General features: G+C 47.3%; 1 protein-coding gene across 1 annotated transcript; it reads left to right on the forward strand.

Moving 5' to 3' along the window:
* Positions 1-3,248: 3,248 nt before the first annotated feature.
* Positions 3,249-14,383, forward strand: LOC118097308 (apolipoprotein C-III-like). The gene is made up of 4 exons (XM_060268353.1): positions 3,249-3,386; positions 12,158-12,233; positions 12,884-13,007; positions 13,992-14,383. Exons 2-4 carry the CDS (start codon positions 12,176-12,178, stop codon positions 14,089-14,091), a joined length of 282 nt encoding a protein of 93 aa, XP_060124336.1. The 5' UTR covers positions 3,249-3,386; positions 12,158-12,175; the 3' UTR covers positions 14,092-14,383.
* Positions 14,384-14,712: the final 329 nt, after the last annotated feature.

The raw sequence follows: 14,712 nt of genomic DNA on the forward strand, positions 1-14,712 counted from the left end.
TCTGTATTAGATATGTCTTCTGTAAAAGGAAATGCTGCATAAACCGTGTATGACCCCAGCCCACCTGAACCCTGCCCCATTGCCACCCTGTATCAATTCAAAAGACACACACGGACAATGATGGATTAGCTGGGACAGTTTATTCAAACTTCCAGAAGTGTCACCTTTTACATAACCCCAGGGATCATCCTTGCGTGACCTGGAGGAAAACACCTGCCGGATGGACCCCAACCCCTCGGCAAGGCAATCACCAGGAACGGTCCCACCTCGACTCCCATCTCGACTGATTGTTCCCTCCTGTCAAGCAAAAGGAAAACCCATCAGCAACGGGAGGAGAACAATTGACATTTCACCATATGAAGAAATAGTCGTATCAACACCCAGTTAATCCCATAAGCACCCGTTTTCCTTGCCTTTCCCGTCCCTACCAGTCCAGGGGTTTCCACGCGGGGACAGGAGGGTATAAAAGCAAGATGATGAATTGGCAGGATACCCACTATTGCCACAGATGCAGAACTGGTTTTCAATAACAGGGAACAGCCCTGAAGCAACAGCAATAAAACATAGTCTCTAGGCATGGGACCCTACAGCTGTAGTCTTTTCATTTCTGTAATAAAGGGATCAGTTTGTTTTACCTGACAGCATCGTGTGCTTTCTGTCATTTTCCTGGCGGAGCTGAACTTAGCACAAATTTTGGAGCTTCCAATCCGCGTCTGTCCGATCCGCGTCTGCGCATTTTAGGGTCATTTTTCCATAACAAAACCAAAGAGGTCAGGAGGAATGGAGTGCAACTACATAGGGCAGATAAATGGTAGGAAGCTTGATGGATTTTGGATTTTGGGGTGTGGCATGACTGAAAACCAGGCATGGGCATACTCCAACAGAATGTGGCTTGAAGGCCCAGGAGAGGGGGGTGTTATTGTGGTAAAATGAATGGTGGCTGTGGGCAGCTTCCCCGTCCTGTGTCTGGCTTCCCTCAAAGCGTCATCTCAGTCTGGTCTGCGCCTGGATAGAAAACAGCCCCGTCGACCTGCTCTCCCACCTCCAACCCTCAGAGTTTCTTTTTTAAAGGAAGACAGGGACCAAAGTGTCTAGTCCAGTGATGGCGAACCTATGACACGTGTATCAGACGTGACACGCAGAGCCCTCAGTGCTAGCACACGCCCCATCGGCCCATTCGCACTGTTTTTGTTCTTTTCCCCCCCATTTGTTCTCCCGCTCCTCCTCCTCTCCGCTGTTAAAACCCGGATCCCTTTTTGTTGTTGTTGTTGCTGGTAGCCAGAGATTGGTTTTTAACCCTTTCTGTGCTGGTTTTTTTGGTGCTTTGGCAGACTATGTCGGTGCTGCATGTTAGTTCCAGCGAAGGTATTATTCGTCATTTATTTCTGTTCTCTTTCCCCCCCAAAAAGCGCTGCCGCTTTGGGGCATTCCCCCCCAAAGCAAAGCAACTTTTGCACCCCCCCCCCAAAAAACCTCCAAAACTTTGGTCAGCAGCTCCCCCCAAAAAGCTCAACAACTCTGGGCACTTTGTGATAAATAAGGGTTTTTTTTGTTTTGTTTGGTTAAATAATTAGTTTTTGGTTTATTAAATACAGTTATATATTACAATCATACATTTTTGTTATTTAAACTATAAATATCGCAAAATTATGGTGTTTTTTCTTGAAGTGACACCACCTGAGTTATGCTCGGTTTTTTGGCGAATTTTGACACACCAAGCTCAAAAGGTTGCCCATCACTGGTCTAGTCTAACTACACCCCTTACCAAGCATGGCTCCAGCATGATTAAGGGATGGACATTCTGCCCTGTCTAGATCCCTGTAGCGTTTAAAGGTTGGGATATAGCTGCAAGCGATTTATTCAGCTGTTGCCAGCTTTGCAGCAGTTGCTCTGGATTAACTTGGCATCGGAGGGCAGACTTGAGCAACACTGGATTTCTTCAAGCGCTCGCTATGATGAATTGGCAGGATACCCACTATTGCCACAGACGCAGAACTGGTTTTCAATAACAGGGAACAGCCCTGAGGCAACAGCAAGAAAACATAGTCTCTGGGCATGAACAGAGTGCATTTAATTTGATTTGATTGACATCCTATGCCCTTTTAAAATGTGGTTCTTTTGGGGGGTGTTATTGACATTTCCCCCACCCCTATATAGTAAAGGTAAAGGGGCCCTTGACCATCAGGTCCAGTCATGTCCGACTCTGGGGTTGCGGCGCTCATCTCGCTCTATAGGCCGAGGGAGCCAGCGTTTGTCCGCAGACAGCTTCTGGGTCATGTGGCCAGCATGACAAAGCTGCTTCTGGTGAACCAAAGCAGCGCACAGAAACGCCGTTTACCTTCCCGCCGGAGCGGTCTCTATTTATCTACTTGCACTTTGACGTGCTTTCGAACTGCTAGGTGGGCAGGAGCTGGGACCGAGCAACGGGAGCTCACCCCATTGCAGGGTTTCGAACCACCGACCTTCTGATCAGCAAGCCCTAGACTCTGTGGTTTAACCCACAGCGCCACCTGGGTCCCATATATATATATATATATATATATATATATATATATATATATATATATATATGTGTGTGTGTGTGTGTGTGTGTGTGTGTGTGTGTGTGACACACACACACACACACACACACATATGTTTTATATTTGGATTTTGTCCTGTGAACCACCCTGAGACCTCCAGGTATAGCGTGGTATATAAATTCAATGAATAAATAAATAAATCTCTCTCACCCCCTTCCATAACCATTTCTCGCACATATTGGATTAGGAGCAGGGCTTGTAAGAGGAGGCACACTTGAACCCAAAGGTACCCAGGGACTGGGTAGGCTAGCTTACCTTCTGGGTAGTAATTTTCAGAGGTGGAGGGAAAGCTCTGTTTAGCTTCCAAGGAAATTCTCTTTTTGTACCTCACACCCTCCCACCCCAAAAAACCCAAGGGGAAAGATATAACTTTGTTTTCTGGAAAATCCTAATGTTGGGGCAAGGTGTACATCAAGGGCAGAGTTTTCCCAGGTTTGGAAGCCACTACCGAAGAGGCCCTGTCGCATGCTTCTATTCTCTGTTTAACAACAAAATTGTTTATCCCCAGAGTAAGAAAACGGCCAACTCCCCCCACCCTGGACCCCCGCAGGATGTTAAACAAAGTTTATTGGGGACATAATGTCTTATGTGCTTGATAAGAACTGCTCAGTTTATTTGCTCTTGTTTGTTATTGGAAGCGCCTGGAGTTTCCCCTCTCTCCCACTCACCCTCAGCCTTCAATTGAGTGCTGCTTTCCCACTTTGGTGGTTGGTTTTCTGGAGAGTAAACAAAATGAAGGAGATGAAAAAAACTGGGAGGATGAATAGCCCAAAGATGTGGAGTTTGTAAGAGTCTTAACTACCGGTATGTTTTATGGGTACAAACTGATAGCACCAAGGACTTCTGGGACAAAGAAGCAACAACAACCTGCCAGTTTCTCTCTCTCTCTCTCTCTCTCTCTCTCTCTCTCTCTCTCTCTCTCTCTCTCTCTCTCTCTCTCTCCCCTATGTTAGCATGAATTCCCCCTAAATTAGACATGTTATTGTAAGAATTTTCCCCTGGTACAATGCACCTTTGTCTGCTATCTGCATAAACCAATGCATTTTTATGTACACTTCCTTCCAGTATGCATTTTGTACCCATTACTTGGCTGGAGAACCACGCTGCAAAATTCAAAGGAGCGTGAATTTCAAAGGAAGGTTATGCTGTGGTTTGCTGATAGTTTAGAATGCAAGGTCTGGATGTGGCCATTGTCACCCCACTTTTGACACCCCCAGAGCTTGAGAGGTCCCGGAGCCTGTCCCCTTCCATCTCAGCAACCCCCTTGGGTTTGGACTCCTTCTTGAGTGTCTGCTTGTGAGGCAAGGCAGGGGCCAAACTCCCTTGCCCTGCATTTCTGCACTGTAACCGTTGGCCATTTCCTGGTTTAGCAAAAGCAGTGGGCAAAGTCTCTCCCTTGCACATCACTCATCAGTCAGTTCAGCTCCTTGCTGACAGATGCTGAGCTCTCTCTTCACTCCCCCTCGCCAAGGGAGTCATTAGAGCACCATCTCTGTTGCAGAGCTCAGCAATATGAGACCGGGCTGTGCCTCTGAGCATGTGCAGAGTGCCTCTCCCTCCCCACCAAGCGAAAACAGCCAACCCGCAACTGGCAGGATAAGGGTTTCGGGCTTCCAGGCATCTTTCTTGGTTTAGAAGAAACCACTTTATGGCATTGTTCTCTGGCCTGTCTGCAATGTGTTATCTTGGGGTCACAGTCCAAGGTGAGGCAGATTTGATGTGCAGGATGGAGGGGCAGAGCTCAGCCAGGGATGGCAACAGGCAGGAGGTCCAAAGATGAGCTCATCCATTCCTTAAGGCTGTTCCCTTGTGTAATACAAGATGGTTCAAGGTTTCCCGGATGCCCATTCTTGCCAATGGTTGCCACTCATTCCAGTGCATCCCTCCTACGCAGAGTACTATGGAGGCCTATAACAGAATTTTCGGAAGGAGCAAAAGGCTGGCCAGCTCAGCCCCCTGCTGGTGAGCTCAGGCAACCACCCACCACCCTCCATAATCCAGACCACAGCAAATCACAAGGAGGTAAGAACTGCTTGCAGGACAAAGAGGCGGCTCTGGCAAGTGAGCCAAGCCACAGGCTCCAGGAAGAGACAATGTACCCAAAGCAGCAACAAGAGTCCATTTAACCTGCAAGAAACCCATCCATACTGATTCAAGTCTTCCTGTACTTCTATTCTTAGCCAAAATTGCACCCTGCAGTCCCAAGAGACAGATAGCAGACTCAGGTTAAGTCCGGGGTAAGCAATAGTACAAAAAATCAGCAGATAAATACTGGAGGTGGGGGAATGGCCCCCAAAATCCAAAGGCATGGAACACTGGGAGACTGAAACCCTCTTCAGGCATCATGAACTGTTGGACAGGTTTGAGCTCTTTCCCTTTCTAAAGGCTCCCTGGTTCATACAGTTACCTTCCGGGAGCTGGAAGGTGTTGGGGCAGGAACAGGGGGTCAGAGATAAATAGACAGATTAAAGAACCACCTCATTGCCTGGATAGGTCACTTAGGAACATAGGAAGCTGCCATTTAGCTCACCACTGTGCCATTTAGCTCACTCACTTGCACACAGTGGGCAAGTATCTCAGATCCAGGCCAACAGACAGTCCAGACTTGAGCGGGAAGCTGGCAAAGCTGTCACTCACGAGCTCCATTGCGCAGTGCAAGTTCCCCCAAGCAGGAATTGGATCCAAAGACCCAATTTCACTTTGTTTCTTCAAAATGTTTCTAGCCTTCTGCTCCAAAGCTCACGGCAGTTCACGACGACCGATGGAAAGTACTGTTAACAATTTAAAAATACCCAAGCATATAGAAGGAGAACCTTTACTGATGCAGAGCCAGCATGGCTTCTGCAAGGACAAGTCCTGTCTCATGAATCTATTAGAGCTCTTAGGAAGTGCCAAGAAGTATATAAGTAGAGGTGATTTGGCTGACACAGTCCGGTTGACAAAGCTGGTTGACTAACGATCTACAGTTAGGGGTGAGTAGTGAAGTGGCCATAAAGTGGACCATAAAGAAGGCTGATCGCCGAAGAATTGATGCTTTTGAATTATGGTGCTGGAGGAGACTCTTGAGAGTCCCATGGACTGCAAGAAGATCAAACCTATCCATTCTTAAGGAAATCAGCCCTGAGTGCTCCCTGGAAGGACAGATCGTGAAGCTGAGGCTCCAATACTTTGGCCACCTCATGAGAAGAGAAGAATCCTTGGAAAAGACCCTGATGTTGGGAAAGATTGAGGGCACTAGGAGAAGGGGACGACAGAGGACAAGATGGTTGGACAGTGTTCTCAAAGCTACGAACATGAGTTTGACCAAACTGCGGGAGGCAGTGCAACACAGGAGTGCCTGGCGTGCTCTGGTCCATGGGGTCACGAAGAGTCGGACACGACTAAACGACTAAACAACAACAGTGAAGTGGCCAGGTTTGCTGATAATGCTAAATTGTTTAGATATCCAAATAGCATCAATTCTGCTGGATATTTTTTTGACATCCAAAAAAAGGTGTAATCTCTTTCCTCCCTATGCTTGTATCTCCAAGAGTCTATCAAATCCAGATTGTCTGTTAAATTTGTGAAAGCTACTGGTATCCTCCCTTGACTTTTTGTTTTCCCTGATCTGTCTAAATGCAGATTAACCACCCCATTGAAATCTCCCAAAACTATCAATTTACTCCCCATATATTCCATCAATTTTGCTTCTATATTTTTTTTTATAAAAGGCCGTTTTTTTTCTCATTTGGTGCATACAGTCCCATTATTATCATCTCTTCCCCCTGATGTGTTATTTTAACTATTACTATTCTCCCATTTACATCTGAGTATATTAATTTGGGATCTAGGGTTGGTCTTATATACACCACCACTCCTCTTTTCTTTTTTTGGTCTGCTAAATTGTTCAGGGTTCTTAAAAGAAAAAGAGACTGTGAAGAGCTCCTAAAGGATCTCTCCAAACCGAGTGAAATGGCAAATGCAATTCAATGTAAACAAGTGTAGAGTGATACATGTTGCAGCAAAAAAAATCACATATATGTTTGTGGGGCAAATGCACATATATGCACTAGTGGTGACTGGCCAGGAACAAGATCTTGGTTGGTTATAGTAGATGGCTTGATGAAGATGTTGACCCAGTGTGTGGCAGCTGTAAAAAAAATCCACAAATTCAATGCTAGGGATCGTTAGGAAGAAATTGAGCATAAAATTGCTGATATAATGCAGCTATACAAATCTATGGGTGACCACATCTGGGCTGTTGTGTGCAGTTCTGGTTGCCTCACCGCAAAAAGAATATTTTAGAGTAGGAAAAGGTTTGTAAAAGGGGAGAGCAAAATGATCAAGGGAATGGAGCGACTGCTCAATGAGGAATGGTTGCAGCGTTTCAGATTCTTCAGATGCGACATAGGAGAAAGTAAAGAAAGTGGAAGAAGAAAAGTTATCCTCCGTCTCTCACAACACTAGAGCTCCTGGACATCCGACATAGCTGAATGTTGGAAGATTCAGGACAGAGAAAAGGAAGTGCTTCATGCAGAACTTGGAACTCTCTGCCACAGGAGGCAATGATGGCCACCAACTTGGATGACATTAAAAGAGGATTAGACAAATTCATAGAGGAGAAGGTTATCAATTGCTACAAGCCACAATGGCTATGTTTTACCTCCACAGAGAAGAGACAGCAGTACCCCTGAATACCAGTTGCTGGAAACCACAGAAAAGGAAAGTGCTTTCCTGGTTGAATCCTGCTTTGTGAGTTTCCCACAAGCATGTGGTTGGCCCTGTGAGAACAGGATGCTCTACTAGACGAGCCATTGGCTTGATCCGGCAACAGGCTCTTCATATGTTCTAAACAAATGTTAAGACAAAAGATTTGTGGTACATCTGCAGAGCAAGCTGAAGCCAGGGTGTTTTTGCCTCCTGCAATCTTGTTGACAATGCAGTATTCCGAACTGCAAACACTGCCGGTGTTGACAGGCAGCTTCGAATGAGCTTTGCATGTGGCCCAAATAGGCAAGGATATGTACAAACATTGCTAGAGGAAGAGCGGCATCAATTCCTGCTCCCCGAAACAATGAGCAGGGTGGTGGTTGTGGTGCACAGGAGATACATTTTATTCAGGGTCAACGATGAGCCAATGCAATGTGCAAGCTTTTGAACTGCACCGAACTCTCCCTCAAGAAGAATACTGATGAAAAGGAAACTCACCAGTGCCAGACTCAGCAGCGCAGAGCGCCAACCTGGGCGCACAGTTTCTTCCTGACTCTGGGCTAGCGGCCCTTACGCAACAAAGATGACGGGAGCATCTTTCTTCAACAAATGGAAAGAGTACCTGCCATACACGGGCAATGGGTAAGGCTAGAGTGCTATTCCTGGGAAGAAGAGCCACCTGCTAGCCCATAAGGAAGACCAATGCCAAAGGCAGAGAGGGCCAGGCAAGGGCTGCCCACAAAGCAATGCAGGGACCTTGGTAGCGGAGAGAGGGGATTTCTCCACCTCCAGCACAGGCTTCAGCTGAGCAAACATGGCGACAGCAGCGGGGTGGGGGGTAGGGAGTCAGCAAGAGATGGGCCCCCTCCCCTCAGGTCTCCTGGTTGACCTTTGGTCCAATAGCCCCTACAGCCTGGGGGTTTATAAATGAGAAGCTGCCCAGGCAGGCACCAGACAGCACCTCCTGGGAAGAAGAAGGAGCAGGTAAGAGTGGGAGAGACTTGCTGGGTGGGGCAAAGGAGGCGGGAGGGGAGCCTGTTCAGTCACAAACTGCTTTGGAGCACCTGACTTCTTCCAGGCCAATTTGTGAATTTAAAAAGGCATATCCCCCCAAAGGAAGAACTGCTCACCCCTACCTTTTGCCAACAGGGGAGCCAGGGCTTAATCTTGTTATAAGAATTATAAGGTCTCAATTCTACAATAAATAAACAATAAATGCAAATGTATCTAAATACAGTGGTGCCTCGCAAGACAAATTTAATTCGTTCTGCGAGTCAATTCATTTTGGGAAAAATTCATCTTGCGAATCGCGGTTTCCCATAGGAATGCATTGAAATTTCTTTTTTTGCCCGTAGGAACGCATTAATTAAATTTCAATGCATTCCTATGGGAAACCGCAATTCGCAAGATGAATTTTTCACAAAACAAATTCGTCTTGCGAGTCACCATCAGATCGCAAGACGCATTTGTCTTGTGGAAAATTCATCTTGCAGGGCATTTGTCTTGCGAGGTACCACTGTATATGAATCATGTGTCTGAAATAGTACATGAGAGCAATCCTGAAGCCATTTTGACTCTCCCAATGACCTCAAATATTCCTCTGCATGTAGGGAGGTAAATGAGGAAAGCCTTCCCATTGTCTTTTCACTTACAAATCCTGTTTTAAGGGCATAAAGGTAAAGGACCCCTGGACAGTTCAAGTCCAGTCAAAGGCAACTATGGGGTTGCAGCACTCATCTCACTTTCAGGCCAAGGGAGCCAGCGATTGTCCACAGACAGCTTTCTGGGTCATGTGGCCAGCATGACTAAACTGCTTCTGGCGCAACGGAACACCGTGTCGGAAACCAGAGTGCATGGAAATGTCGTTTACCTTCCCACCACAGCTGTACCTATTTATCTACTTGCACTGGCATGCTTTCGAACTGCTAGGTTGGCAGGAGGGCATATTTGTGTATGAATAGGGTGAGCCTGGATTCAGGAACTAAAGTATTCACCATCACAAAAGAATGGCCAGACTGCCCAGGTAATGCAATCAGTGACCATTAGCAGGCATCCTAGCAGACAGGATTTCTGCTGTAGACTGCCTCCTTTGATGTATGTATGATGATTTTGGGGTGGTCTTTGGTTAAGGGGGGGGTTGGGCAATGTCAAAAGTCTTTAAGGTTCCTGCACACTTTTGTTCAGGGTTTCTCTCCCTGCTTGGAAGGAGGGGAGAGAACTCTGTTGCAAAAGAAAAAATAAATATCTGCCTTGCTTTCCACTGGATCTTGCCCCCATCCATTCTTCTTTAACCGATCATGGACTTAGGAGACTTAAGGCCCCATGGGGAGTTGGGCAGCAAAAGCCAAACCTCGATTTTTACATCAATCTAAACCAGTCTGAGCCTAGACTCATTCCCAGGATGAAATAGGAAGTGTGACTCTAGGGATGTGCAGAGGGCTTTTCCCTCCCCACCAGAGGCAGATCTACGATGAAACTAATGAATCTTAAACCTTAGGTTCCTTAATCCGAGAGGGGCCCCAGAAGCAACTTTAGTACACATTGCTTTTTTATAAAAAGGGTCTAGTAGACTCAGTTTCAGTTGCATTGAACGAAGTCAAATTGATTCTTTTTTGTTGTTGTTGTATATATTTCAATGATCCCAAAGTTTGAGAGTCAGTAGCACAAATGCTGTAAAGGTGTGGTGGAACAACCCCACTGAAAAAGGCAACAGTGGTTACCTAGACTTTGTTCCTGGTTGCGAAGGAACACCCCCCATGACAATTCAAGCTTCAGGGCCCCCCAAATGTAGGTCTGCCACTGCTCCCCACAAACAGCCTCATCACATCTAGGAAGAGAGAAGGGGCAAGGGAGATGGTCAGTTTAGGATCCTTTTATCCTTTTTAAAGATAGCTGGTTGAGATTTCAAGGAGCCACTGCTGCAATCTATGGAGCAGCAGATCCCACGGAAGCCAAATCAGCTGAGCTGGCCACACCCTGCCCAATCTGGTCTGGAACTGAGCCAGGTCCGATGTACCAGCTTGGATCATCTAATGGGCACAACAGGGCACCTTATCCTGAGGCAGATGTTGTTGTTGTTTAGTCGTTTAGTCGTGTCCAACTCTTCGTGACCCCATGGACCAGAGCACGCCAGGCACTCCTGTCTTGCACTGCCTCCCGCAGTTTGGTCAAACTCATGTCCGTAGCCACCATCCTGAGGCAGATATGTGGCATATTTGGCCCCGGCCATGCCAAATCTTTTTTTTAAAAAGGAATTTTATTACAATTTCAAATAAACCATATTCAACAACACAATAAACAAACACATCAACAGCAAACACATCAACAAACAACCAAAACAAAATTTTCTCATTTTACACTCTATTCAGCTATTTTACTTCTTTTTGCTCTGCCGAGCTTTGACTTCCCTACCTCCCCTCCCTCGGTTTTCTTATCCATTCTTATCTCGCAGTTCCTTTTAATCCACCTACTTAAAGTCAATTCGTAGGATTTATTTCAGTCCTGCAAGTGTCTTTAAACTTATACAGTTTTTCTCCATATAGTCCACAAATTTACTCCATTCCTTTTGGAACTTTGCCTCTCCCTGGTTTCGGATCCTGCAGGTCAACTTCGCTGATTCCGCATAGTCAATCATTTTCATCTGCCACTCCTCGATCATCGATATCGCCTGTGTTTTCCATTTTGGGGCTAATAAAGTCCTAGCCACGGTTGTAGCATACATAAATAATTTTTGATCTCCTTTTACAATCTCATCTCCTATGAGTCCTAATAGAAAAGCCTCCGGTTTTTTGGGAAAGGTGTATCTAAAAATCTTTTTCAGTTCATTATAAATCATTTCCCATTTTTTTTTAACTTTTTCGCATGTCCACCACATATGATAAAATTCACCCTCTTTATCCTTACATTTCCAACATACTTTACTACTCATTCTATACATCTTAGCTAATTTTACTGGTGTTAAGTACCATCTGTACATCATCTTCATTACGTTTTCTTTCAAGGCAGTACATGCAGTAAACTTCAATGTTTGATTCCATAATTTCAACCACGCATCATATTCAATATTATGCTCAAAATCCTTTGCCCATTTTATCATCACATCTTTTGTTAAGTCATCTTTCATATACAGCCTTGCCAAATCTGACTGGCAGGCACTGTCCCGTGTTAGGTAAAGCAAAGTCCCTTTCCAAGCCCAGCCACCAGAGACCTTCTTGATGCTGCTGAGTGGGGGTGGAACTTGAGACCCCCTGCATGCACAACAGGTGGGAGCTCTGTCACTGAGTGCTGATGCCCACCCTCCTGGTAGCAGAGTTGGGTGTGGGATTGAAATCTACGGGGGCTTGCCAAATCCCGGGGCTTGCCAAAATCTAGGAGCATAGGAAGCTAGCTGTCTTATACCAAGTCAGACGTCTGCCCATCTGCCTCAGTGTCTTTGTGGATTCTCCTTCCTTGGAGGTTTTTAAGTTGGGTGGCCATCTGTCATGGCTGCTTTAGCTGAGATTCCTGCATTACAGGGGGTTGGACTAGATGACCCTCGGGTCCCTCGCAACCTTACGATTCTATGATCCACACGGCTTGGCAACAAGAAGTTCTCTAGTGTCTTGTCAGGCAGGGTCTCTCCCAAACCTACATAGAGTCGCTAGAAAGCGGGGACTGAACCTGCGACCTTCAGCATGCAAAGCTGATACAAAACTGCATCAGAACCGATGTTCTACCCCTGGGCTACAGCAGCCCTTCCTTCTCGACACCCTGTTCTGCAAAGCCAATGACTACTCCGGCACTAGTCTAGCACAGGCCTCGCCTCAGCCCCAGACTACTGGGGATGGTGCCTTCTTGGCCTTCAGTGGCCAATGGTGATCTGACCTGCCTTTCCTTCCCCATCACAGGTCCAGCCAAGCGACAGAATGAGAAGCCCCCTTCCACTGCTCTTTGTCCTTCTGGCACTGCTTGCTGTGTTTGCACGTAAGAAATGCCCCACCCCACCCCCCTGTGCCAGAACTGTATTGCTCTCACACATGCCTGCCTGTGTGGGAGACGGTGCAAGGGGCACAACTGAATTCCAGCCAGCTACTTGGCTCCTGGTGGGAAGAGGAAGGGGGAAGGGGGAAGGGGGATCCCTCCCCTTGAGGCCACCAACTGAGTGCCTGTACCCTGCAACAATTCTCCAATGAAAATAGAGATATCCTACCATCCCATCCAACATTTCTCCGATGAAGATAGGGATGTCCTAAGGAAAAGCCGGACATTCCGGGATCAAATCAGAAACCAGGACAGCTTCTGTTAAATCCAGGACTGTCCCTGGAAAATAGGGACACTTGGAGGGTCTGGGTGCCACAGGCTCCCTAGCTTACATGAGCATCACTCCTTGGCTGAAGCAAGAGGCAAAGGCACACCTGGTTGGGATAGGAAGCACCTGAAAGAACAGATAATTCACACACCCATGTGGTCCCCGCCCACCCCTATTTCTTCAGCATGGGAAATCAACCAACAAGGCAGTTGAGATTCTGTCCTCCGCTCCCCAAAAATAGAGGGGGAAGTGTATGTGTAGGGAGGGGAGCGGGAGAGTGCTTGTTTGCTCCATATCCCACCCCTTTTCTTTTTTTGTCTTGCAGGAGCTCAAGATGCCCCAAAGGAGAGCCTGGTGGCCAAAGTGCAAGTCTTTGCCCAGCAAGCCATCCAAAAGACCCAGGAGCGCTTCACCACCCTCCAAGAGTCGGAAGCAGCCCAGCAGGCCAGGTGGGGGAGGCCTTCCAAGCTCAAGGAAGGGGAAAGTTGGGATAGAGCAGCAGGGAGGGAGGGACCGGGTGTGTGGGTGTGCATGCATGCCATAGGAGCCAATTCCAGGGGTCCATGGGTGCTTAGGCACCCACAATAATATAATGAGCAGAGCCACAAAGTCAATGAGCAAAGCCAGAGATTGCCAACCAGCCAGCCTCTGCCTCCAAGAGAGAAGCAGTTCAGCTCCGCCCTTTGCAGCCAGCCAGTGAGTCACCCGTTTCCAAGGTTGGGGCTCGGACTCGGAGGCAGATCTGCTGGCCACTACAACATGGACATGCGGTGTCACATGCACACACCTGCACATAGTGTGATGTCACAAGCACGATGCACAATGTTGCATTGTGGTTTTGGAGGAGCCCCCCCTCCAAAAATGCAACATGTGACATCACACACACTACATGCAGGCATGCGTGTGTGACACTGCACATCTGTGTTATGGTGGTGGGCACCCACAATCCTGAGGGTGAGATGGCACCCTTGATGCATGCCGTGTGGGGCTGCACATATAAGCAAACAGGATTATCTCCTGAACCTGCCCCCTTCCTAGAACCACCCCACCCCCTCCTTGGCATAAGGAAACCCTTAAGCGCCCCTTATTCGCTTTCACCCACTGTCTCCACTGGGGCAGCAGCCCCTTGCTGAGACCTAAAGGGTGCTATTGCCGCCTGTCACAATACGTGGGGCAGAGGTGGCTACTTCTGGGCCCACAGATGTGGAAGGTTCTTGCAACGCACAGTCGGCGTAGCAGAACTCTGGCAATAGCCAGGCTTTCAGGGGGCTTGGAAAACCCTACTTTCCCAAAGGGGTTGAGGTGGGGGAATTTCTGAAACCAGGAAAAGCTCTCACTTGCCACACTGCCCTAAGTGACCCTTTACAGGGGGATCCACAGCAATTAAATGCACCTTTTCCTTCAATCTCTCGCCCACCCCCACTGCCTTTTAGGGAATGGATCGCTAATGGCTGGGCAAATGCAGTTCAATACTTTGGCCGTGTAAAGGAGAAGATTACCACATTTTTGAAGACGCCGGCGCCTGCAGCATGATGGAATTCTGATTCTACACAATTCCAGGAGGATCTCTCGCCTTTCCCAGTACAGCAGCAGGGTGCTAAAGTTGTCTAGTGATAGGCAAGGATTTCAACATTTGCTACCATTTCTCCTTTTCCCTGCCCTGCCTAGTCACTCCTTCATTCCCTCCTTCCCTCAGACATCTCAATGTTCATTAAGCATGGCGCTTTCTCCCCATTAAATCTTGCAAACCCTTTGCATGCTTGAGTTTCTTGCTGTGAACCAACAAAGCAAACTGGGCAGAGGTCTTGGTGGAGCAAGAGAGACACTTTCAAAAAGACTTTTTGGGAGGCTTTCAGTGGTTTCCCACCAGAACCACCCAAGAGCAAAACAATCACATTTCCAGATGTGGGTGGGATCCCCTTCCTTGAGCAACTACGGTATGTAAGTGGGCAGGGAGAGGCATCCTGGGGAAAGGCCCTTTCCAGTTAAAACTCACTCTCCAGAATCAAGACTTCGCCCTATCCAGGCACCTGCTTAATCCCTTCCCTCCTGCTGCCAGGTGGGATGAATTTAGCCTGAATCTGGGGAAGGGGGCGGGGAGAGAGAGAATCTTGATGTGTTTGTGGTGTCCTAGATTTGGTGGGTTTGGTGGTG

The sequence above is a fragment of the Zootoca vivipara genome, chromosome 15, assembly GCF_963506605.1.
Source record: "Zootoca vivipara chromosome 15, rZooViv1.1, whole genome shotgun sequence".
Taxonomy (NCBI): domain Eukaryota; kingdom Metazoa; phylum Chordata; class Lepidosauria; order Squamata; family Lacertidae; genus Zootoca; species Zootoca vivipara.

Bases quoted from the DNA above. Each gene is read 5' to 3' on its own strand.
- LOC118097308 (XM_060268353.1), top strand. From the start codon at position 12,176: ATGAGAAGCCCCCTTCCACTGCTCTTTGTCCTTCTGGCACTGCTTGCT. The intron at 12,234-12,883 runs GTAAGAAATGCC...TTTGTCTTGCAG, and splicing joins ACTGCTTGCTGTGTTTGCAC to GAGCTCAAGATGCCCCAAAG. The intron at 13,008-13,991 runs GTGGGGGAGGCC...ACTGCCTTTTAG, and splicing joins GAAGCAGCCCAGCAGGCCAG to GGAATGGATCGCTAATGGCT.